Source organism: Lissotriton helveticus, chromosome 5_1, assembly GCF_964261635.1.
Source record: "Lissotriton helveticus chromosome 5_1, aLisHel1.1, whole genome shotgun sequence".
Classification (NCBI taxonomy): Eukaryota; Metazoa; Chordata; class Amphibia; order Caudata; family Salamandridae; genus Lissotriton; species Lissotriton helveticus.
This window is the reverse complement of record NC_136065.1, coordinates 1,998,715,799-1,998,741,411: the sequence shown is the minus strand read 5'-3', so window position 1 is coordinate 1,998,741,411 and position 25,613 is coordinate 1,998,715,799. Positions and strand designations below refer to the sequence as shown.

At 49.7% G+C, this 25,613-nt stretch overlaps 1 protein-coding gene across 3 annotated transcripts in view; it reads right to left on the bottom strand.

Moving 5' to 3' along the window:
- Positions 1 to 25,613, bottom strand: part of LOC144756153 (E3 ubiquitin-protein ligase TRIM39-like) — a 636,326-nt gene that overhangs the window by 567,371 nt on the left and 43,342 nt on the right. For 2 of the 3 annotated variants that reach the window (XM_078645732.1, XM_078645730.1), the window contains exon 3: positions 5,903 to 5,998. The exons of the other annotated variant lie outside the window; for it this stretch is intronic. In XM_078645732.1, coding sequence (XP_078501858.1) covers positions 5,903 to 5,998 — 96 coding nt within the window. The remainder of the gene's footprint in view (positions 1 to 5,902; positions 5,999 to 25,613) is intronic. 3 annotated transcript variants of the gene reach the window in all.

The following is a 25,613-nucleotide window of genomic DNA, read 5'->3' as shown; positions in this document are numbered from 1 at the left end:
AGCACTGCGTCCACGCTGGACCCTCTTAAAACTAGGTGGGAGGGTTGGGTGGGCCCTCTCGGGGACGAGGATTGGAGGGACGCCCTTATGGCCCCCAGAACTCTCACGATCTCTGCTAGACTTCGCCTCATACAGATATACTATATTCACTGCACAAAGCTGGACTCCTCCCAGCCCCACAATGTCCACGCCGTAGAGAAGGACCAGCTGACTTCTTTCATATGGTCTGGTCCTGCGCAGTCATAGCCAAGTACTGGGCGGCAATCACAACGGAACTTAGTGGAGTATTGGGATGGGAGTTGCCCCTTGCTCCACTGGCTCTTCTCCTCGTGGTGATGGAAGGGATGGACGGCTCCCGAACCGACAAGGCGTTCCTAGGTACAGCCCTCCTGGTTGTTAAAAGAGACATTACAGTGGCCTGGAAAGACTCCAAGCCTCCTTCTATTTTGAAATGGCGCAGGGGAGTGGATTGGTGTGTGATCCAAGAAAAAGTGGTTTATGATGCAAGAGGGTGCCCAAATAAATATGAGCGAATATGGGGGACATGGGTGGGCTTTTGGACTGATTGCTCATGGCACTAGGGGTAGACTCTTTCTTATGTAATCTTAAAATGTATTACTCAGAAGATAAGAGGATATACGATGAAATGTTGTTTATGTCACGGTGCTACAAATAATTCCAATAACAGTCTTGTTTTTGTTTATAAAATGCCAATAAAGTTGGTTATAAAAAAAAAGTATTCCCAACCTCAACTCAACAGGCAAAAGAGTATGATTTGCTGATTTTGGCAGTTTTTAGGTCTCGCCTATTCCATTCCGCAGGAATGAATATGCAAGTCTAATGCCGCTAAACCACCGCTAAACCAAGACTTAAACCCAAGGCTCTCAAAAGGCTCTCAAAAAGCGGATTTCCAACAGTTCACGAGAATCACGTGACCACAAGCACGCGCATTTCCCCACATGAAAGGCATCAACCTCCCTCCCACAGGCTTCCCCAGCGGGCGCTCGGCCGGCCTCTGCCAGTTCTCCTCCCCTAATTATTCACTTCACTTTTCACGGCCGCAGGCCATGACTCGCATCTCTACTCCCCCCAGCACACCCGGCCTCACTTCTCCTCCCCCTAATTACACGTCTTTCACGGTAATCCACTCCCCGCCCCCCGGCCGCTTGTTTTGCTTCGGCTCCTCTCCGCCCAATTCATTTAATAGCCCTCCCCCAGTGCTCGTCCTGCAGTTTTCTCTGCCCACCATCTCCAAACCTTGTTCCTTTAGCTGTTCCCACTTTAATTCCCTCCCACCCTTCTCTACTATTTCTCATCCTCCTGCCTCTCCTCTTAAGTCTACTCACCCCTTCCCCTCCTCCGTCCTTGTTTCCTTCCTTCTCATCCTCCTGCCTCTCCTCTTAAGTCTACTCACCCCTTCCCCTCCTCCGTCCTCGTTTCTGACTGTCTTCCTCCCTCACCTTCCTTTCTCTGCACCTCTTCCTTCCTCCTGTCTTTTTCCTTCCGCTTCTTTCATTTTCCTGTCCCCTTTCAGTTATCATTCGCCTCATCTGCATGATACCTTACTGTCTCTGCCACTGACTCAATCCAACCATCTACGACCTCGAAACACATCCATGCACAGCTGAACAAAGTTAGCATTTCAAATACGATCCTCCTGCTAGGTTTCTTCACACTTTCCTCTCACTCGTCAACCCCAAAAACAACCCAGCATACCCTATCACTCCAGATTCGATCACATAAACATGTATTAGCAAGGCTACTGGACTTTACACTGCACATTGGCAGAAAATATATCACATCACATCATACCATACCACACGGCTCAGTACACACTGCACAAGTACCACTAGACGGAGCCATCCTGCTTAATGAATGGTTTGAAATTCCACATTTTAACAGTATAGCGCCTACCTTCTTTTCATACACGCCTAGCTCACCATCTCGCCAGGACACTATACATACAACCGTCCGTTCCTGCTGCCGCGCGAGGCACGTCGCTTTACATTTAAACAGCGTGGGACTCAGTAATTCTAGGGGCATGTTTGTAAGAAATACTACAAACTCCAATTCTTTAGGCAACTTGCACTCTCTCCCCATCTTCAGATCTTGCCCTCACAGAAGTATAGTGCCTACCTTCTTTTCATACACGCCTAGCTCACCATCTCACAAGGACACTATACATACAACCGTCCGTTGGGCCCAGCTCTCCCTGACTCTAGTTTTTTTAACTCTTACAAATCCACTCGTTAAGTCTCATTACAAGGTACGTTCATTTGTAAATGCGAATGAATGGCTGGGGCCTAGACGCAACCAGCAGGGTGTGTATTTTAGAATCAGCCTCGCCCCGGGCGTGTGCACGAGCGAGCAAAGTCTACCCACCTCCAGCCACGAGCACCCAGTGAAATCTTTTCAGCTGTCCACGGACAGGGAGGATTACTACACTCCCATGGAAACCAGGCGAAGAATTCCACTGATTTCGACATCGAAGTGAAAAACACAAACATCACAGTTTAAGGTGACATTTCCTTGTGGGAAAACACAGGTATATGCTTTAAAAGCCGACTTCCCATGGGAATTGCTTCTTGATAAATCTAGCTCCTTGGTTTTATATAGCGCTAAATTGCGCACTGCTGTTGTTTCTAAGAACTGAAAATAATACAGATCGTGACCACGCCCTCACTTCGCAAGTTTACTAATGCTAAGTGCTGCAAATAACTGGACTAAATCCCAACTTAGCGTGCGCTGAAGGATGGAAGGCAGAGCTGGCCTTGCACGGATCCATACTTGTGAGCTGAAGCATACTTACATTGTCTACATTTAAACAGCGTGGGACTCGGTAAACACATCTTTATATGGCAGGGGAAAGATATTAAAAGGATCGGCGACTTAATCTGTGTCCCCAGCAAGAAATGCAGAGAAGTCAGAACATAATTCTAGGGGCATGCGTGCAGCCCACGGCTAAGGGCTTGTCGCCGTGAGTTATACCCTAAAACACTGACCTGCCCAACATACCAAGCATCTAAGCCAGGTACAAGCCCCCTCTCTCTCGCTCTCTGCTCTGGCTGTCATTACAGAACCAAGACAGGGTGTGGCTTAACGCTCAGAATTGCCGGCTCCGGGCTTTGGACGTCTACTGAACATCCTGTGATTCAGCGCAAATCACTTACTCACCCCTTGCTTGCTACATAAGAATGTGTCCCTGTATGACATAACTGCTGCAGCATCACTCAGCGCTAGCCCAGCATCACTCAGCGCTACCCCAGCATCACTCAGCGCTACCCCAGCATCACTCAGCGCTACCCCAGCATCACTCAGCGCTACCCCAGCATCACTCAGCGCTACCCCAGCATCACTCAGCGCTACCCCAGCATCACTCAGCGCTACCCCAACATCACTCAGCGCTACCCCAGCATCACTCAGCACCACCACATTATCACTCAGCGCTACCCCAGCATCACTCAGCACCACCACATTATCACTCAGCACCACCACAGCACCACTCAGCACCACCACAGCATCACTCAGGGGCACCACAACATCACTATGCGCTACAACAGCATCACTGAACGCCACAGCATCACTTGTCCCCAAAACAACATCACTCAGCACCACCACAGCATCAATCTGTGCAACCATTCAACAACAACTGGTTCAAATATTTACTGTCAATGTTTCAAGCTTTATTACAAATGTCATAAAAAGATTTTAAATGTTTTCACTTCTGTTCTTGTTAAAACATTGTGATTTGTCAGATCAATACATGTAAGACAGGGGAAAAGTAAACCTGTACCTTTACTAATGCTATAGATGTAACATTTGCTAACTTTATAACTATTGGCATTTCTAATAACAAAATTAATACTTTTATATTTTGAAAAACAAACAATAATTAAAAAATATTTACATTTTACACACCAAAAGCTCAAACTTTTCTATTGCGAGACCTATTGCATTGCAAATGCTTGTTTCAGACTGTCTTCGTTCTGCCTCTTTAGAGGCTTTCATTTCGGCAACATTTAAAAAAAGATTGGGGACACATATTCAAGGAAATTAACTCTGTATTTCGTGTACCCTTGATGAGGATGTAGCCAGATTAACATGTCTCGGGTGAGAGATCGCTCACCGACGAATGGTTTCCAATGTGCTTTCATTTGACAATGTTCTACATTGTGTTCTTGCTTTTTGCTTTTCAGGTCGGGTGGATGTTTATATGACGTACTTCATTGACTCTAATTACACATATCCGTGTTTATGGGTGGTTTGTGCCCATTTGTCCTTTCCTTGTTCCTTCTTACACACTCTTACAGGAGGATGATCGGTTTGTGTGTTGGTGTAGTGTCGGCCAGTGTTTCTTGTTTGTATCCCTTTCTTAAGGGATGGAAGTGGTTTTAAGGGCCTTTAGTCCCACTTCCACATTGTAGCCATTGTACCCTTACATTAGGGTTGGCTTAAGGGGTTTGGTTCCCTTTCATGCAGGAATGGGTTTTAGTCCCATTTCATCACTGTGAGCCATTTACCCTTACATGAGGGTTGGCTTTAGGGTTTGTTTCCCTTTCATGCTTGGAATGGGTATTAGTCCCATGTCCATACATTGCGTCACTGTACTTTTACATGAGGGTTATCTTACAGGATTTTTTTTTACACAGAGAATGGATTTTAGTTCCATTTGTTACAAGGTTTTTTGTTCCTTGTGTGCGTAAGTCACCATGTGCCGGACGTTCGTCCTACAAAGAGTGTGTTGTCTTGGGTGTCAGTCCCATGTACATCTTTGGCCATTTGGTGGAAGGTTTTGTTCCTTGTGTGTGTAGACACCATGTGCTGCATGTTAGTGTTTGTTGTAGTGGATGCTTTTCACTACCTTTCAATGGGGTTTTGGCCCCTAGGGTCCCTTATTTGGGGCACGAATTTGGGTTTTAGACCTTTCTTTCCACATTTGTACATGTTTTTTCTCCGCACATAGGCGTATACACGTTATTCTTTCGTTTTTGTTTATTTATTAAAGGAGGAGGATGGGTAATTCTTATGCATCTTTCCTCCTGGTGTGGTTCTGGTTCCTCTTGTGATGTGGTTTCTACTTTTCATCCCTGGGTTATGGACCATTTACTTTTGTTTACGTAGTAGTTTATGTAGTATCTTCATGTTGTGTTATTATGTACTATGTTATCGTTTTCCTAGCTGCTCAGATAGTATAAGTGTTCTGTGTGTAATGTTGGTGTGTGGGCCATGAGTGGAATGCTTGAGTGACTGGTATGAGTGGTGACAGTTGGTGGATGGGCTGAGCAGCTAGCAGGCTGCTCCTGGTGGGGCTACTCTACACAGCTTAACTACTGCTTTGAATAACTTGAATAAACATACTTAAACTACATCTACCAGCGTGGACTACCTTACTACATTGTGTTACTACTATCACTGGCAGCATAGCAAGGTCAATGTGTGGAGCAAGCTGCAGTGGTTTCCTCATGAGAGCACTGGCACTTATTTACTTACAAATCAAGCACTGACTGAAACATACCTGAACATGTTTTAATGTACTTTGATAATATCCTTGCTATCATCATCCCTGGACTATGGCCATCTCTCCTCGTCCCCCCCCCCTCCAAAAAGATAGCTAAACATAAATTAAGGATAAAGTTAAAAAACAGAAGGTCCTCGGAGTTGAGCAACTTACACAACATACAAATAATATCTCTGTCAAAACTGTATGTACTTAGAGTGACATTATAAATTTATTTTTAAGAAAGTTGACGGTCATAGTTTCAAAGCATAGTCAGGATATCTCAGACCCATGTATTGTGGATGCCGGACACGAATTCTCTGGTCATGTTGGAAAATGATGAAGCGAAACAATGTCTTCAGTTCTCGCACCATGCTACTGAAATATCAATAACTCCTTTCTTACCTCTAGCTGTTTCATTTTCATCTCTTCTTTCAGATGCAGTTCAAACATATCCTCAAGTTTTTTCTTCAAAGTGTCTAGATAACTTTGAAACTTTTCCTAAAATGAAGAAAGGCTATATTTTCAAAACCATAAAAATATTGATAGAGATAGTGTGCAACTCTCAGGGTCGGACTGGCCTATTGGGTAATCAGGAAGTGCTTGATGGGCTAGTCTGACAGACCAGTGTGTGTTCAGTTTTTTGGATGATTGTGGGGTGGTTTTATGGTTTGTTTTTACTGTTCATTTTCCTAATATTAAAACAAACTTTGTTAGAAGCAAGCTCAAATCCATGCTGTTTTCCGGACCTTGCAAAACCCCTACACCGCATACCTTTACAAGTTTAAAAGTGTTCCAACTTGCAAAAATGTACCACTCTTTTAGCTATCTAACTCAATAATGGGTGCCACTTTCATTTTCTGCCCCAGTCTGACTCTGGCAACCCTGCATATGTCTTTTATTAACAGGATGGGAATCCTCTGGACATACAATGTGTAAAGGTGGCACATCATTTATGACCATATGCATGTGGTGATGTTATGGTGACAGCTAGTTAGCAATCATTTGAATTATGATGGGCATGCCCTTTGGCTAGTTTCTGATGATAGGCTTGTACCCTCGCCACAACTCCTGGTGATAGGTACCTTCTCTTGGCATCCCTGTGCTGCTGCACAGAAGGGACCGCAGGTATTCGCCTGGTCTTTTCCACCAGCACACCAGTGAAGTTGAAGTGGCAACCAGGTATTGCTGCTCACTCATAGTTGATGGGTGGACTTTTGAAAATGGTGAGGGGAATAGGAAAATTGTGCCCCAGACCTTGATTAGTACAGGTTAGTTAGAAAGAGTGTAGTGGGGCCTTAGCTGCAGGATTACTCTTGTCAGCTTTTGAGTAAGAATGGGGATCTAGAGAGGTGTGGTGCCTTAGGCTTCAGGATCAATCAATCAATCATTGGCACTTATAGAGCGCGCTACCTACCCGTAGGGTCTCAAGGCGCTAGGGGGGGGGGGGGGGGGTGCCGCTACTGCTCGAACAGCCAGGTCTTCAGCTTCTTCCTGAAGGAGAGGTGGTCTTGGGTCAGGCGCAGGTCGGTCGGGAGGGAGTTCCAGGTCTTGGCGGCCAGGTAGGAGAAGGACCTTCCTCCTGTAGTCGCTCTTCGGATGCGGGGGACGGCGGCGAGGGCGTGGTTGGCTGATCGGAGGTGGCGTTTGGGAGCGTAGAAGTTGACTCGGCTGTTGAGGTAGCTCGGGCCTTGGTCGTGTAGGGCTTTGTGTGCGTGGGTGAGGAGGCGGAAGGTGATTCTTTTGTTGACGGGGAGCCAGTGAAGGTCTCTCAGATGTCCGGAGATGTGGCTGGTTCGTGGGATGTCGAGGATGAGTCTGGCTGAGGCGTTCTGGATCCGCTGGAGTCTCTTCTGGAGCTTGGCGGTGGTCCCGGCGTAGAGGGCGTTGCCGTAGTCCAGTCGGCTGGTGACGAGGGCCTGGGTGACGGTCTTCCTGGTCTCGGTGGGGATCCACCAGAAGATCTTCCGTAGCATGCGTAGGATGTTGAAGCACGCCGAGGAGACGTTGTTGACTTGCCTGGTCATGGAGAGGGAGGAGTCCAGGATGAAGCCCAGGTTGCGTGCATGGTCTGTCGGTTTGGGTGCGGTGCCCAGGGCGGGGGGCCACCAGGAGTCGTCCCAGGCGGAGGGTGAGGAGCCCAGGATGAGGACCTCCGTCTTGTCTGAGTTCAGTTTCAGGCGGCTGGTCGTCATCCATTCGGCTACCTCTTTCATCCCTTCGTGCAGGTTGGCTCTGGCGGCGGCGGGGTCGTTCGTCAGGGAGAGGATCAGCTGGGTATCGTCGGCGTAGGAGATTATGCTGAGGTTGTGTTTGCGTACGATGGCCGCGAGGGGGCTCATGTAGACGTTGAAGAGGGTGGGGCTCAGAGATGATCCTTGGGGGACGCCGCAGATGACTTCGGAGGCCTCTGACTTGTACGGTGGTAGGCGGACTCTCTGTGTTCTTCCGTCGAGGAAGGAGATGATCCATTCCAGTGCCTTCCCCTGGATTCCGGCGTTGTTGAGACGCTGCACTAGGGTGCGGTGGCAGACCGTGTCGAAAGCCGCGGAGAGGTCTAGGAGGATGAGGGCCGCTGTTTCTCCATTGTCCATCAGGGTTCGGATGTCATCGGTGGCGGCGATGAGGGCGGTCTCGGTGCTGTGATTGGCTCGGAAGCCGGACTGTGAGGGGTCGAGGGATCCGTTTGTCTCGAGGAAGGCGGCCATCTGCTTGTTGACGGTCTTCTCGATGACTTTGGCTGGAAACGGGAGGAGCGAGATGGGGCGGTAATTCTTGAGGTCGGTGGGGTCCGCTGTTGGTTTCTTGAGTAGAGCGCTGAGTTCGGCGTGCTTCCAGCTCTCCGGGAAGATGGTGGTGTCGAAGGATGTGTTGATGATGTCTCGCAGGTGGGGTGCGATGACAGCGTCGGCCTTGTTGAAGACGTGGTGAGGGCAGGGGTCGGTCGGTGATCCGGAGTGGATGGAGTTCATCGTGCGGATGGTGTCTTCGGTGCTGATCGGGGTCCAGGCGTGGAGGGTGGTGGTGGGGGGTGGTTGTTCGGTCCTGGTGTGCGTTGGTTGGTTGTTGAAGCTGTTGTGTATGTCCGCGATCTTGTTGTGGAAGTATGAAGCGAGGGAGTTGCAGAGGTCTTGCGATGGGGTGATGTCGTTGTTTCCTGCGCTGGGGTTGGAAAGCTCTTTCACGATGTTGAAGAGTTCCTTGCAGTTGTGTGCGTTGTTGTCCAACCGGTCCTTGAATGCTGTTTTCTTGGCGGCGCGGATCAGCTGGTGGTGTTTCCGGGTGGCAAGTTTGAAGGAGGTCCTGTTGTCTGGTGTCGGTTCCCTTCTCCAGGCTTTCTCGAGGGCTCGGCAGTTCTTCTTGGAGCTCTTGAGTTCGTCGGTGAACCATGGGGCCTTCTTGCTGCCGGGTCTGCTAGGCGGGGTCCTCAGTGGGGCGAGTTCGTCCGCGCAGTTGCTGATCCACTTCGTGAGGTTGTCGGCAGCCTGGCTGGGGTTCGCTGAGCTGGCAGGAGGGTGCTGGCTTAGGGAGGTGGCGAGCTGGTCTGCCGTGATCTTGTTCCAGCTTCTGCGGGCGGCCTGTTGCTGGTGTTGGTGGGTCGTTGTTCTCTTGAAGGTGAAGTGGACGCAGCTGTGGTCCGTCCATTGAAGCTCTGTGGCGTGGCTGAAGTCGATGTCTGTGCTGGAAGAGAAGACTGCGTCGAGTGTGTGTCCGGCGAGGTGGGTGGGGGTGGACACCAGTTGCTTGAGTCCCAGGTTGGCGAGGTTGTCGAGCAGGGTGCTGGTGTTGCGGTCGTTGTTGTTCTCCAGATGGAAGTTGAGGTCTCCCAGGAGGATGTAGTCAGCGGAGGGGAGGGCATGCGGGCTGACGAAGTCGGCGATGTCCTCGCTGAATTGCGTGCGTGGTCCAGGGGGTCGGTAGATCAGGGTGCCTCTGAGGGTGGTGTTCGGGTTGGTGTGGATCTGGAAATGCAGGTGTTCGGCGCTGGTCAGAGTGTTGTCGATGCTGGTCGTAAGACGGATGGTGCTCCTGTGGATGATGGCGATGCCTCCTCCCATCTGGTTGGCGTTTCGGTCCCTCCGGACGATCTTGTAGCCCTCTGGGATGGCGATGGCGATGTCAGGAGCTGACGAGGCGTTCATCCAGGTCTCCGTGAGGAAGGCAACGTCAGGGGCTGTGGTGTCGAGTAGGTTCCAGAGCTCGACGGCGTGTCTGTGGACGGAGCGGGTGTTGAGCAGGATGCACTTGAGGTGGGTGCTGCTGGTGTTCGACTTGGCGGGTGCTGGTGCGGGGCAGGTCCGGGTGCAGGTGAACTTGCAGGCGTGGCAGCTGAAAGGTCCGTGGGTACGTCGTGGAGTGGCTTGGTGGCAGTCTGGAAGTCGGCCGGTGTTGAGTGCGATGAGGGTTGCGGCGGAGTACGTCAGGCGGGTAGGTCGGGGTCTTCGTGGGCCAGGGGTCCTGGCGCTGGGCGCGGTCCGGTCGCGGACGGGCGCAGACGGGCTTACCTTTGGCGCGCCTTCGGCGCACAATCAGCGCGCCCGCTGCGCGTGACCGCTGCGCGTTCGCACGGTCGCCATTTAAGGCGAAGTGCGCGGGTGGGCGGAGCAGCTGGGAGGCGGGAGCGGGGAGGGAACAGAAGAGAAAGGGGCGGGCCAATGGCGGTGGCGGGAAGCGAGAGCGGAGGGCGGCGAGGTAGGCGGGCAATCAGGAAGGAAACTGGACACGGCACAGAGGATGCAAATTAAATTAACAGGCACAAATGGAGGGCAAAACGAAGGAAACAGAAGGAAAAATGGAGTTACGGCAGGAGGAAATGCAGGCACAAATTACGGGCAAAACAAAGAAAAACAGCTAAATAAACGAGCAGACGGCAAAAATAAACAAGCACAAATATAAGGCAAAACAACTGGTAAACCAGAGGGGAGCGACCACGGCGTCAGCGAGGCCGGTGGCGAGGCAGAGGGCAGGCAGAGGGAGACACACGCAGCAGCTGGTGGCCGTGCGGCGCGGGGGTGTCCCACAAGTGAGTTCCACAGCTGTGGGGAAAAGGCAAGAGGCAAAGCTGTTCATGGGCAGGCTCATGCCATATCCTGTGAGCAAGTCACAACAAGGACAAGGAGACCCTACTCACTAGAGAACCAGGGTATACACAATATATCAAAAACAATGGTTCTTGTGGCACATTAGTAAAATAAATATTAAATATAATAACCGTTAATCAATAACATATAGGAAGGGTTTTTAGAAAAATGATTAGAAGTAAAGACCTTCGAATTACGTCAAAACACCTTATGTCATTTATGTATTATCGGGTAAGAATTACTTCTCCTTACATTAGTGAAATGACATAAGGTGTTTTGACGTAATTCGAAGGTCTTTACTTCTAATCATTTTTTTAAAGGTGCCACCTTGATTGCCACAATGATTTATCCAGTCTTCATCCACCTAGGGACTGTATAATTACACCGCTACAGTGGTAAGTTATTTGAGAATCATACTATATTGAATGAGACGTAAAGTAACAAGACACTAATTCGGTACTAATTTCTCTCTCCTTGTTACATCCCTTCTCCTTGATACATCGCGCAACAGTACCCGGCTGGGTTAACTGTGAGTGTAATTATTTTCATCACATATGGTGTTGTACTCCCACCCTAATATCAGTTTTGCCAACGTAAATCAGGTAACCCGCGAGTAAGCCTCCTACATTAAAGTAAACTAAATGAAAATAAGCACGGCAGTAATAGTGTTTTATTTACTTTCCCAACTCACAGAAGTCCCCTACACCTCTCCAGTCCTAACGACACCCACTATACTAAATGGGTCGAAACGCTGTCGACGCCCCTAGAAAACGAACCCTACAAACAGCGGCTATGATTCATGATAGTCACTGAGACATATATTCTTGTCATTTTTCATTAAATAACTGGTCGTTTTTCTAATTTTCTTTGTATATAAATCCTCTTAGAAACCTTTGATAATTCACTTTGTAATTGTTATTTCATGTGGTTTTTTGGTTCTTCTAAATACACTTTGGGTCACTTCTGCATATTTTGTATTTAAAATGCTATATGTGTATAAATGTAACTTTGATTGAAAAAATTCAAATGATGGTTTAAAAAGAAAAAATGAAAAATGAAATATAAATGATGATGCAACATCTTATTGTGTAGAGTTCTTTTTCGCTTTTGGACATACTTCTAAAAACCCTTCCTATATGTTATTGATTAACGGTTATTATATTTATTAATTATATAACTAATGTGCCACAAGAACCATTGTTTTTGATATATCCTGTGAGCAAGGCTGCGAATGATAGTGCCAAAACAGAGGGTGCAACACTAGTCTCCCTTGTGCTTGACAGACCAGGGAGGGGAGTGAGAGCAGAACTATTCTTGAAAAAGATCGGGACTCCTGCCACAGGTAATTTTGGACTCAGACCTTGTCCTAGGGAAGGGGGCATAGCCTTTTTACCTCAGTCATTTGTTTTTAGGTCTGGCTACAAACTGCTATAGCTGCTTTCTCCCGATCGCATATCAGCATATCATACCACAAAACATACAGGGAAGGGCTTTGGGTCAGCCACCTGCTGTCACTGGCTTCTTCTGACAGACTATTTTCAGGCATTGGCTTGCTGTGTTGTTTGCCAGGTTTTATTAGTGCCCAAATGTTTACATTTTCGCCTAAAGATTTCTAAATGTTGAATATCCAAAGAGAAATCCGTCTCTGGCGCTGTATTTCCTAAGACTGCCACTACATCAGTGTCATATATTTTTTTTTTTAATAATTTTTATTGCAGATTTAGAAAACATACAGTTGTATATACCTATGTGGCCGCCCCTCCCAAACGCCTTGCTCAATCCGTCCATCAGCCCCTTACACAGCCAGTATGCCCACATCCCGGAGGCCGGGCGGCGTCATTTAGATTGCGCTCAAACCTGATAGTAGCTTAGGGAAGCCAGGACCGTCACTCGGTCAAAAGATCTAGTATCTGCTTTTAACTCTGGAACCCCATTCCCCAATCCCAACCTGTTGAACAATCCATGTCTAAGCTCAAATAGGAGGTCCTAACGTATGCCACTATTATGGTCCTAAGGTCCCACCATTAACCTCTCTGTCCTTCCCGCATTCGCTCTTGGGGGTATACCCCATGCGCGCTCAGTCCATCATAAAGGTATCAAACACACTACGCAGAGCATCAGCTCATGCCATCTTCCTACGTCAGCACCCCTGTACAACAACATGGGATTCCTTGCCCTCCCATCCCACCCCCCCATCCAACCTCAACTGGTGTGGGCCTAACTCGTACATAATACCTAACAAAAGGAAGAGACCATCGTGACCTTATGCTTGTATTGTGCATCTCAAGGAACTTCCTTTCACAACCCTTCAAGCTTAGCCCTCTTCAGTGTCTACGCTATTTTTAAACGTCTGTGTTAAGTCTTCCCATGCCCTTGCCATTTCTAAGCTCTTTTCATTAGCCGTGCAGATTGCCTGCCTACGTCTAATAGTGCCTTCGCTACAGGCCCATTTGCACATCTCATTCGTCCATCTCTTACTCGAGGGGCCCTCCTTCGACTTCCAGTGCCAGGTTATTTCCCTCTGGGCTAGCATAAGGCCCAAGTCAATACATTTACTGGAGATTTTAGTTTTTATTGTATGAGGAAAACAAGGCAGCAGGCAGGTCGCCATATCATATTCTACCTGCCTTTCTGTAGCCTCGCTCAGTAGCTCCCCCACCTCCGCCCAATAGTGTCCTAGCTTAGGGCAGTCCCACAACATGTGCTCTAACTCTACTGCAGGCATCAGGCATCGAGGGCAAGCTGCATCTTGGACCTGGAAATACTTCTTGATTCTCCCTGGGGTAAGGTAGGCCCTATGTAGCACAAAAAAGTGCACTTGCTGGAAGCGAGCATTCCTGCTCCCTTTCCACGTCCTCTTCATGATCTGGCCCCATGTTACGTCCGGTATGGGCTTCCCCATACTCTCCTCCCACTTCTGCTTCAGTGCAGTAAGTGTTTCCAGTCCTTCCTGCAACATTCGAGATTGTAAACAAGTGACCGCCTTAACGGTGCCCGCCGCCATCACCACGTATTGGCAGGCCATCGTGGTCTTAGGTTCCATTTGTCCTGATTTCCAATGCTTCTTTATCGCAGATGTGACAGCCATGTATAATAGGAAACTCCCATCATGAAGACCAAACTGTTCTTGCACTGCTCGGAAGGGCAACTATTCACCCTCAGCGTATAGGTCCCCTAGTACTTGGAGCCCCATGTCTTCCCATTCCAGTAGCCGTGACCAATCCCCCCCATGTGGCAGGGCCGTCAGCATGCCCAGAGGGATATCGGGCGCGTATGGGTGAACCACACCTGCCTTACGCTGGCTTCTATTCCAGCACAATCTTAGAGTTCTTTCCTCTGATGTTAACTCCTTTAACTCTAGTTTTTGTTGCATGACAATATAAGAAAGTACATGCCTCTGGATTCCTACCCCGCGGGTCTGTTCCGGGCCCCTGAACGCATTCGCAATATTCTGCATGAGAACCTGCAGCTGCGCTGCTAAGTAGTAAAGTTCGAAGTTAGGGACAGCCAACCCCCCGTCCAATTTCGGTCTCAGCAGCGTATCCAGCGCCACTCGCCTCCTCCCATGTCCCCATATGAAATCTATTGTGAGCGTACGCAGTTCGCGAAATAATTTTGGGGGTATCCACAGCGGCAGCATACGGAAATAGTAGAGTAGGCGAGGTAGGGCCACCATATTTAAAAGTGCCACTCTCCCCACCACTGATAGGGGAAGTGTAGCCCAAAATGCCATACAGCCTCTCAGAGCCCTAATACAGCGCCCCACATTCCCCTCCAGCATGGCGTCCGTATCATGATATATCCGGACTCCCCGGTAGGTAAAGCATGACCGCTCCCATATCAGACTAGGTGGCAACATTGGTTGCTGCATGTCTGCCTTCAAAGGGAAAACACATGTCTTATTTCAGTTAACTCTGAGGCCAGAAAGTGTTCCAAATTCAGTGAGCAGGGTCACTGCCCCCTGTAGTGCAACGGTCGTGTCCTCCAGGAACAGTAGCAGGTCATCCGCATACAAGGAAATGTGGTGTGGATTTCCTCCACATAGACGGCCATTGTATGCCTTCCCTATTCTGGCTTGGGTCGCTAGAGGTTCAATTGCCAATGCGAACAGCAAGGGCGAGAGGGAACAGCCCTGCCTTGTTCCTCTCTGTACCGGATATTGCGATGATATAACCGTTCTCAGTCTCACCGTGGCCGTCGCTAACTAATATAGTATCTTCCTCCACCTTCGAAACCGTTCCCCCGAGGCCAAACCTCTCTAGCACTCTATCCAGGTAGCCCCATTCCAGGCTATCAAACGCCTTCTCTATGTCCACCGGCAATACAGCCGGGAGCATATCAACCTCCAGGTCACACTCCAGCACTCGCACTAGTCGGCGAATGTTGACCGAAGTATTCCTTGTTGGAATAAACCCCGCTTGGTCAGTGTGAATCAGGGCGGTCATGTGGGGTAGCAGCCTTGTGGCCAATATTTTACTCAGGATCTTATAGTCTACCGTCAACATTGACAATGGCCTATAAGAAGCCACGTCGCTACCTTCCCTTCCAGGTTTCAATAGGGGGATTACCAGCGCCTCCCTCATAGACTGCGGTAGGTGGCCCAGTTCCGCCGCCTCATGATATACCTCCATTAACCGGGGCGCTAGGACATCTACGTATTTTACATAGAACTCTATGGGGAGCCCATCTACTCCTGGGGTCTTATTCTTAGCCATCTGTTTGATCGCTCCTCTCACCTCTTCCAACTGAATTTTCTGTCCCAGCCTCTCAGCATCCTCCTCTTCCAACTGCGGGAGCGGGGTCCCCATTAGATATTCCACTATATCTGGCTCCTCAGCTTCTAGATGATCACGATACAGTATCGTATAATATCTCAAGAAGCGTGAGAGGATTTCAGATTCGGAGTACACCACTTCTACCGATTCCGTTCTCATGTTTAAGATCGAGCACCCCCCTGACACTGGTGTTGCTAGTTTTGCAAGAAGCGTCCCCACCTTGTCTCCCTCCGCATGAACTTTTACCATATATTATCTGTAGTCAAAGCACCGTAATCTTTCCGTCTCAGCCGCCACAAGCTCTTTAGCCTCTAGTAACCGTCCCTGTAGCCCCGTCTGTTCCGGTCTTTGCGTCTCTACTTCCCGCAGCGCCGCTTCTGCTTTCGCCATATCAGCCAAAACTACCCTCCTCTCCCCTGTATGATTACCAATACATAACCCTCTCACCACTACTTTGAAAGCGTCCCATTCCACTCCCCTGGTAGATGCCGTTCCTTCATTCACTGCAAAATAGTCATCAATACCTGCTTGTAGTTTGGTACTAAAGACCAGATCCTCCAGGGTGTCTGGTCGCAATCGCCAAGTGGGAATTGCGGTTCTCGCTTGTTGCCATTGGAAGGCCACCACTTGAGGATTATGATCCGACAATGTCCTGGCCAAGTACTCAGAGCGAGTCGCTAGGGGTGCCAACGTACGGCTACAAAGGATTGTGTTGATTCTAACATGCAGCTCGTGGAGCGCAGAGAAGAAAGAATAATCCCTATCGTCCGGATGGTATCCTCTCCATATATCAGTGAGCCCCCACCTGTCCTGCCAATTCGCTCTCTGCCTCGCCGTTCTACGGACCAGGGAGTCAATCAGTGGAGGATGTGACCTGTCCAAAAGTACATCAGTTATGGAATTGGAATCTCCCCCCATTATCACAGTACCAGCTAGAGAGTGTGCTAAAGATCCAGATAGTTTATTCAAAAACCGGGGTTGGTCCGTGTTTGGAGTATAGACACTGCAGAGCACCACTTCCCTTCCATATAACCTCCCTTCCACCGCTACATATCTACCTTCCAGGTCTACCACGGTATCCGTCACCTGAAAAGGAGTCCCCGCTCTCACCCATACCATGACCCCTCTGGCAAATGCCGAGTATGTTGTACCAAACACCTGGCCCCGCCATTGCCTATGTAACGCTGTACATTCTTGCTTAGTTAGATGGGTTTCTTGGAGAAACGCTATTTGGATTCCCCGCCTCACCAAATATGCATGCACCTTATGGCGCCTGGACATAGTATGCAATCCACGTACGTTCCATGTGATACATTTCAGTTCAGGTAATGTCCCCATCGTCAAGGCACTCTGTACTCTTCTTCCCCCAACATCGCCAGCCCACACCAGGACCCTTGAACCTTAAACCCGCAACTTGTCGAACAATACCCAATACCCTCCCCCTCAGAACAGGACCCAATAACACAGTATCAGTTCCCATCCAAACTTCCATAACAGTTCACACACTCCTACCCTGTAGTTACTACCACAGACCGCCTTAAGGGCTATAGGGAAGTGGCGTAGGCCCGACAGGCGATGGCTCGCACCTAAGCCCCCAGCCCATTAATCCCCACAACAAAACGATGCAGCCCAAATGTTCACAATAACCATCAGCCGTCCCAGCGGACCCTCATCCAGGTCTCGTATATTTACCCTCCTTGGACTTGGTTAGATTTACAGATCGTCAGCCGTCCTTGGTGTTATGTCCGGGCCTTTAATACTATCTGTGTCCGAGAACTCAGGGCCCGAATGATGTTTATCTTCTTCAGAATCTGTGCCCCTGGTTGAGTTCTCAGTTTGCGATCCAGTGATTGCCGCCGTGGCCATTTGCGCACCCTGCCCGTCTGCCGCTAATTGTGAGAGCTGTGAGGCTTTCTTGGCTTTGTCTCTCTTGCGGATCCGTTGTGATTGGCGCATTCTCGGCTGTTTGTACTGTCCACTAGGCCCTTTGTTCCTGCGATCCGTGCCTGCTCTATAGGATTCAAGCCACGTCCACGCCTCATCTGGTGTCAGGAAAAACTATGTAACACACATCCACGATTACCCTCAACTTTGCAGGAAATAGTAGCGAATACTGAATCCCTTCGTCTCTAAGCTCCTTTTTAATTGCCAGGTAAGAGGCTCTCCGTCTTTGTATGTCTTGGGTATAGTCCGGGAAGATTGTGACAGTGCAGTTCTCTACCTTAAAGGGCCCATTGGAGCGTGCATTCTGGATTAGCAGGTCCCTATCTTTATAATGAAGGACCCTGGCCACCACAGGACGAGGAGGGCGCCCCGGTAGGGGCGGCTTGGCTGGAACCCTGTGTTCCCTCTCCAGGGTGAAGAAAGAGGATAGACCCTCCGGGGTTACCCGTGTCTTGAACCAATCCTCCAGGTATGATACCATGTCCTTTCCCTCTATTTTCTCGGGCAGGCCCACTACCCGTACATTGTTGCGTCGATTACAACTTTCGGAATCCTCTGCCCTTCTTTCCAGAGTCGCCAATCGCTGCAGCGCATCCTCCAGTTTACGTTCCACCGTTACCACCGCCGGCTTCAATTCCTGTATAGTCGATTCGGCATCCTTGACCTTGTCTGCTAGCTTCGCATGATCCGCCCGTAGGAGCCCCAGTCCTGTAGCCACTTGTGATATATCCTGGTGCAGGGAATCATTCGTTGCCGCAATCGCTTCCAGGATTTTATCCAGGCGTTCAGTGAGTCTCTTCTCCGCTGGCGTGCCCTCCGCGTCCTCATTGCCGCCTCTGGCACCATCCTGATCCGCTGCCCCCTCCGTTTTGCCTTTGGGCTTCATTCTGACTGATTGGGTGTAACACCACTCTGCCACTAAGTGGTTCCTTGTTCAGCTACTCTTGTAGCCAGCGAAGCCGCAAGTCACCGCAGCAGGGAGGGACTTCCCGCGACCCCACAACGCGCCCGCACTCTCCTCACAGGGCCCCCGTGCTCTGATAGATGCGTCCACTGCCTAGTGCCTTTGTCGGGTGCCTCTCACCAGTTTCCAGCACCAATAGCACTCAGTGTGCAAGTCTCATCTCCCCCTGCTGTTCGGGCCCCTAACCATCATAGCGCTCGTGGGCTGCTTCGGTGCCACTAATCCACTGTGGATCTTTCCCCAGTGATGTCCTCACTTGTCCATCGTAGCCCGATAGCAGGGGGCTAATATCAATGACAGGGCCCACTGGCTCCAATTTGCCCCATCAAACACTGCTTGTCCAGTAATCCTCTTTTGCCCAGCCGTCGCCAGTTATTCATCGTCTTTCCCACTTTCAAGGGGGGGGGGGGGGGGGGGAGGACGCGGCATCCAGGATCCAGCTCCGTGGACTGCCGAGCTCACTTTCCAGGTTCCCCAGGTCCGTCCCCAGTTCCGCTGTGGCGTCCTTGGGCCTGCGCCACCGCTCTCACCCACGTCCGCTGACCTTCCAGTCACCAGCCGTCGCCTCTCAACGATCACTCGCGGGGCACCCCCCCGGCGATCTCAGCCGCGTCCCAGGCGGCAGTCGCGCAGACACTCACCCCGCTCATCAGCACTCAATAGCCGGTCGACTCCTCATCCCCGGACCTCAGGAGCCTCAGACCCCAGGAGCCTCCATCTTGCTCCCCTCGGGTAGATTATTCAGTCGACCTCCGGCTCAGCGCCCCTTGGTCTGCCGATGTCTTGCGCCTCCCTGCTTCTTCACTTCAGCGCGCTCCCGGCAGTCTGTCCCCTCAGCGCCGCACTGGATACTCCGGGTGAGGCAGCCGGTCTCAGTTTCCGAGTTCGAGTAGCGCCCCAGCCACTATTTGCGGGTTCCTCACCGCCTGTATCGCCGACCCCACGGCGATCTCCGGTTTCAGGCTCGCTGCGGATTCACGAACACTCGGCACTCCCAAGGCACTTCTCCTCAGCCTCAGATGCCGAACACCGCCGCCATTTTGCCGCACCTTTTCTGAGATTGTCAGCCCCGTCCCTCGCCGCAGAGGCACTCCGCGACCTTCAAAAGGCACCGCAACCGGTCAGCATGTTCTCCAGGTGTTCCGACACCCGCGGGTGCGACAAGGGCTGCACCACAGGTCAGTTCTACAGGATAATTGGTGGGATCAGGTCCGGAGCTAGCCGCTCACGCCGCCTCCACCATCGGCGCCCTAGCCACGCCCCTCACTACATCAGTGTCATGACCTAACAACCATCTTACATGTGGAGATTCTGCTTCTATGTTCCCCCACAAGCACGTCCACCCAAACTGGAAGGTATCCTGCACTCCTGCTGGTGGCACCACCCGGCCTGTACACGTGTCACTGCCTGCCGAGCTCCAGTGACCACTGTTTATGGCCACATCTTGGGACCCACATCTCTGCCCAGACTAGCACCAGCACATATTTCTATCTTGCAGCCACACACCATCGCAGGTATAGGACACAGCATGCTCCTGCTGCTACACCCCTCACAGGCATGTTTTCTCTTTCTCACACATACCTCATGGCCTCAGTGCTGCAGGTATATGCCACGCTTACTCCCTTCCTTTAGTGTAAACTTAGGATTTTACCTGATCCTACAAGGTTTGACTTTCCCACCCAGCGATACCTGAACTTGATTCAGGGCATCAACGCTTCAGTGTGAAAGTCCATGTTGTTGTATTCACACACAACTCCAATCAACATATTAGTTGATGTGGTGTCTGTGCTTTATGGGTTACTACAGTCCCATTTAACGGTGTCAGGAATGCAATGGTGATTCAAACCGAATTTTGTTCTTTAGAATATCACACACGGTGGTGTGGCCAAGATGGTGGATTGATAGAATGCATGATCATGTCCCTCCGGCACCGCCACTCCTTAGCATTGAATTGAAGCCCATTCTTCATTCGTTCTTTATTGCAACGTAAGGGAACCGGGGGGGTATCTGTGAGCAGCGAAGTGCCCGATTGCCGAACTTACGCTTACTCGATATCAGTCGGCAATAAGCATGGAGGCCGGATCGGACTCGCAGCAAGAGGAGCAGGGCGGCCAGATAGCGTACGGAGAGCGCCTACTAAGAGAGGGCTCTGAGATGCCTCTGGGACCTGAGGTGTTGTACTGGCACAAGCGGAGACCTGCAGAGGAAACAAACTGGCCACACAGCGGATGCCATAGTGAGAAGTGGTAAAGGGACCGCCATTTTGGGGGAGGTGCAATCACCGAGAACACCTGTGACGTCAAGAGCCAGCCCCAGGTCGCTGTGGGATTCGGCAACACTGCCGGAGTTCCGCAGTGTAGCAGTCCCCATAAGAAATCCAATATTGGCACCCGCAAATACGTGGAATAGAGGCAGACAACCATCCGTACCTGGTGGCCAGAGGAGCCCCTGAAGACGAGGTGGGTCCCGGCGCGGGCTGAAAGGGAGCGGCGTGCTGCGCAACACCGGTGAAGAGGCTCCGGCATGCATCTGCCAGGGCTGGAGAGGAGGAGAAGAGCCCAGACACCAGCATGGGACTCAAACTCAATGCCTTTGGCAGCCTCTCTAACTACAAAGGCGAGGCCTGGCGACATGACGCTAGCGCACCGAGTGGCCTACCCTTGGCCTGATAGCATGCAGGGCAGCAAGGGCCCGAAATAGCGGCGCGGCAGAGGGATGATTTGGCGAGTGGCCCCTAGCCCTGATGCAACGGATACCCAAAGTTAGGATACCCCTGGCGGAGACCTGAGACGTTAAGGGGGGTTATAGATCGCAAAGTTTGGCCAGCGGGTGAGAATTACTTCACAACTGACCCGCAAACCTTAGCCCGGGCTCAGATATAGGCCTTAAATCAGTTACCCTGCAGGATCCACAGAGGATTCACACAAAGGCAGCCCTGGCAGCAGCCCGCTACAAGCGTGGATGGTACGAGCCCGGCACTGAAAGACACTGTGGGCCAGCGCGGACACACACAAGACGGGGCCTGGGTGCGACTCCGTCCGTTGGGAGGCGCAGTTGCGGGTTCTGCCGGGACCAAATAGGAGCGCCAAACCCTTGGTGAAGCACTCCTCGCTGAACGACTGGGAGGCGAGCAAGGTGGCACTGCGACGGTTCTTGGCACCCACCACTACATAGTTCGGAGAGGAATAAAGGTGGACCCTGAAAGAGATGCTCCTGATGCCATCTGGGCACACGACACCTGCAGCTGAGAGACAGGACGGGGCACTGGAGGGGGGTGAGGGCCTGGCCACTAAGTCCTTCATGATGGAACTATTCCCTGCCATTAAAGAAGATATTCAAGACCTGAAGGGCCAACTCTCTCCCGATCTCAGGGCGGTTAGGCGCAACATTGATGAAGTGGGAGAACGGATGGGCCACCCTGGAAGAACATGAGCTCAGCCGAGAGGAGGAATTCCACCAGATACAACAAGACCTGCTCCGTCTCAAGGAGCAACACTTGGATCTGCAGGCACACACCGAGGATCTTGAGAATCGCTCTCGGCAGAATAACGTTCGGATCCGAGTTGTGCCTTGGCAAGAGAAAGGAGATGATCTCAGCTCCTATGTTAGGGCTCTGTTCCAGTAGGTATTGGGTGAGGATGATACGAAGGTCATACAAATGTACCGAGCTCATAGGGTGACAAAGCGCCGCCTCCGGACATCCTTGTGTGTGTCCATGACTTTCAACTTAAAGAAAAGATAATTCGCAAAGCCCGGGGAGCTCATCCTGTCCAGCTTCGGGGTCAGACCCCAGCTATTTTCCAGGATTTGGCGGCATCCACATTGGCCAAGCGGTGAGAATTCAGGGTGGTCACCTTCCATCTTCGTGAGAAAGGCATTCTTTATTATCCAGCAACGATGGCCAGAGAATGAGAGGCTGTGCTCTCCTCCCTAGTGCAGCCTTCAGAGCACTCAGCCACCATATGATCTACGCAATCGGACTACACCGGATAGGGTGATGTAGTAGGCACACATTTGGGGAGGCTTCTGGGTTTAAAGTCAACCTGGGCAAATCAAATATTCTGAACCTATCAATCCCTCAAGCTATGGTGGATGGCCTATAGCAACAATTTTCATTCCAATGGACCCAACAAGACATATCGTACCTTGGCATTCGCCTTGCGCCAACCATTGCCCGGACAGTAGCCCTAAACTATGCGACTTTACTGGAATAAACGGCCAAAGCGCTGGACACTTGGGCACAAGTGCGATTGGCTTGGTTAGGGAGAATCGCGGCTGTCAAAATGACTGTACTCCCTCGCATCCTTTACATGTTTCAAATGATCCCCATGGCCACTCCACCAAAGGCATTAGCCTAATTGCAGACCCTTATCAACAAATTTGTATGGGGAGGAACAAAGTCGCGCCTCCCGAATGGTCCGTCCGAAAAAAGATGGGAGAGTGTGCCTTCCATTGGTTAAAGGGTATTACCAGGCGTCGTGCCGTCACTACATCGTGGAATGGAACAGACCCTTGTCTGGTAAGCATTGGAACTTCATGGACCAGATGGTGGCTGGAATCAACATCTGGCGGGAGCTCTGGTTACCACGCAAGCATAGGGCCTGGGAGATTTACTCCTTGCCAGTTACTTTCCCAACACTGAAGGCTTGGGACACGGTGACCATCAAAAAGGGCTGGCCGACTTTTCCTTCACCAAGGACTCCAATTGTAGATAACCCGGAATTTCCACCAGGGCAGACCTCAGTAGTCTTCCAAAGATGGAGAGAAGAGGGATGCAAGAGAGTTGGATCTCTCTTCGACATAGAAGGCCTAAATCAGTTTGCTCAGCTTAGGCAAGAATATGATCTCTTAGTGACTGATGAATATGCATACTGCCAAATATATCACTGGGTCACAATGTTCCCCAATTATAACAGAATGTCCCGACCTCTCACAACATTTGATAAATGGCTGGTCTGAAAGAAGATGACCGTCGCCTGATCTTCGAATTGTATTCTATGCTCATTGCACGACCCACACAGCAACGGACAAAGGCGCAAGTCCACTGGGAAACAGAGCTGGGGAGGCCACTATCCGCCAAGGAATGGGATCATATACTTTATCGAGCACACCACACAGCACACAATACTGCCGGGGCGTAAGCCACATTTAAGGTCTTTTCACACTGGAACTATACCCCAATGCGAATACACAGTTGGGATAAAAGCAAATCTGAGCTATGCTAGAGGGGTTGTGGGATGTCTGGCACCCTATCGCACTTGCTATGGCACTGTCCCAAGCTGCAGCGCTACTGGACTGAGGTCCTTAATAACATTGACAAAGCATTTGACACCTCTCTACCCCGTTCGCCGGAATACACCATCCTTGGACTGTCACATCCTCATGTCTTCCTTCTACACTCCATGAGAGGCAGGCAAATGGTGCTAACTTTATTAGCAGCAAGACAGGTCATCTTAGCCCAGTGGGGAACAACTGCCATACCAGCGGTTACGTCTTTGTTGCACCACCTGCGGCACATTCAGGCTATGGAGCGTCTGTCCATAGTGGTAGATAAGAAGGGGGAGGTCTATGCCAAACTGTGGGCCCCCTTTCTGCAGCTGCTGTCCAAAGAACTAAGGGAAAGCACATGCCCTAAATACCTACAAATCCTTAAACTTTTGCCACAAGACACCACCATAGCTGCCCGTTGAAGGGGACCTGCTACCAACTTGTACGATCGTAGGTTAGGGAACTGATCGGGCTAGGTAGACTGGTGCAGAAGAGGGTGGGGTTGGGATGGGGGGTTTATGTTTGGATATGTTCTCCTTTTTGCTTTCCTCTTTCTTTCTATACATTGAAAAGTAGGAAGTCACTGTCTAATGCAAAGAGTCATGCCTGTTATAACACTGCCGGCTCAGGGTTGTTGGCATAAAAGCGGTGTATTGCTGTTTGGGGTACACTCTGCCGGCCCGTGGATGTAGGCAGGAGGCGGTGTTCTTTCATTTTGACTCCTTACCAATAAAAAGATTGGTTCCATAGAATATCAAACACAAGTACTGTACTAAGAAAAGACACTTTATGCTTAAAATTTTCATTTCAACAGTCTGATCCTGTTGCTTACTACCTGAATAATAACCACACATATTATTAAAACAGCACTAATGCTTGCCACTAACAAAGAGAATAGTATGAAAATTTCTAACATAGTTGGAACGTCATTTGGCAACCTAACACACTAAAGACAACTTCCATGTATAAATTTGAACAACATTCTTAGTGTACGTCATTCTACATTTACATACATATAGAGAATCACATGTACACTAAGAATATAGTTCGAATTTATGAGGTGCATCTACTGAGGTGCATCTACTTTTAACATTTACGTGTTGACTTCCACTGATCTCCACAGGCAATAGAGCTTCTGGATGATGACAAGCTAAGCAATGACCCAATTGCTCTTGAGAACTTTACTCTACACTGTGCAATATTCTGGGACCACGAGGAGCTAAAATTAATCCCCAAATAGGAAAAAGTGCCAGTGCGGGATAAAGTGCTTGTGCCTATAGTAAAGGAATGTAATTTTGAGTGCTTCGGTCCAGAGGTCAAAGATAATTTTGTCTTTCAACATTTATTTTTCTTTCTGTGACTTAAGTTATAGGATTTTGTAAAGGTAACTTTGTGATAGTTGAACTGCGCAAAGCATGTTATATGAAAGGCTCTAAAATGTCAGGCTTTTTTCTAACACAACACTGAAATAGCTAAGTGAACTGTTCAAACATTTCAAATATATTTCACTAGTTACGAAAATCCATTTTCGTAATTCTGTGGTTAGAATACTTTACTTGGTGATGTGCATATTTTAAATATATTTGCTGAAACCCAATTTCCAAACATTGTTTACGCGCTATTATCAATAAAACTACATGTTAGTGGGAAGGTTTTGTGGCCATTTCAATGGAACATATGCTATTTGTAAATGACAGTGCACTACCACATCATGCTTTGGTAATATATTTATGAAAAGCGAGTTTTTAAACATGAACTGGGAATTATTACTGCTCCTGCCCAGATGACAGTGAACTAAGAGGCAAGCCAGGGATCGTGTGTACCCTATATGATGTGAGTCTCTAGAGCAGTGCCCTGAAGGCCTCGAAGAGTTGCTTCTGTGTCTCCACTCTCATTTTGGGATTGGCAGCGTGATAAGTAATAAATGATTAGGCCTTTTTCTCTGTTCCCTTCAAAGTGCATTGTGACCCCACCTGTTTATTAAATATGACAGTCTTTCTAAACCAGGGTCTTTTACATCCATGTGTGTGGGACATTTAAAGAAGGCATGTTATAGACCTCTTTCCAGGTCTGTGCTAGTGCAT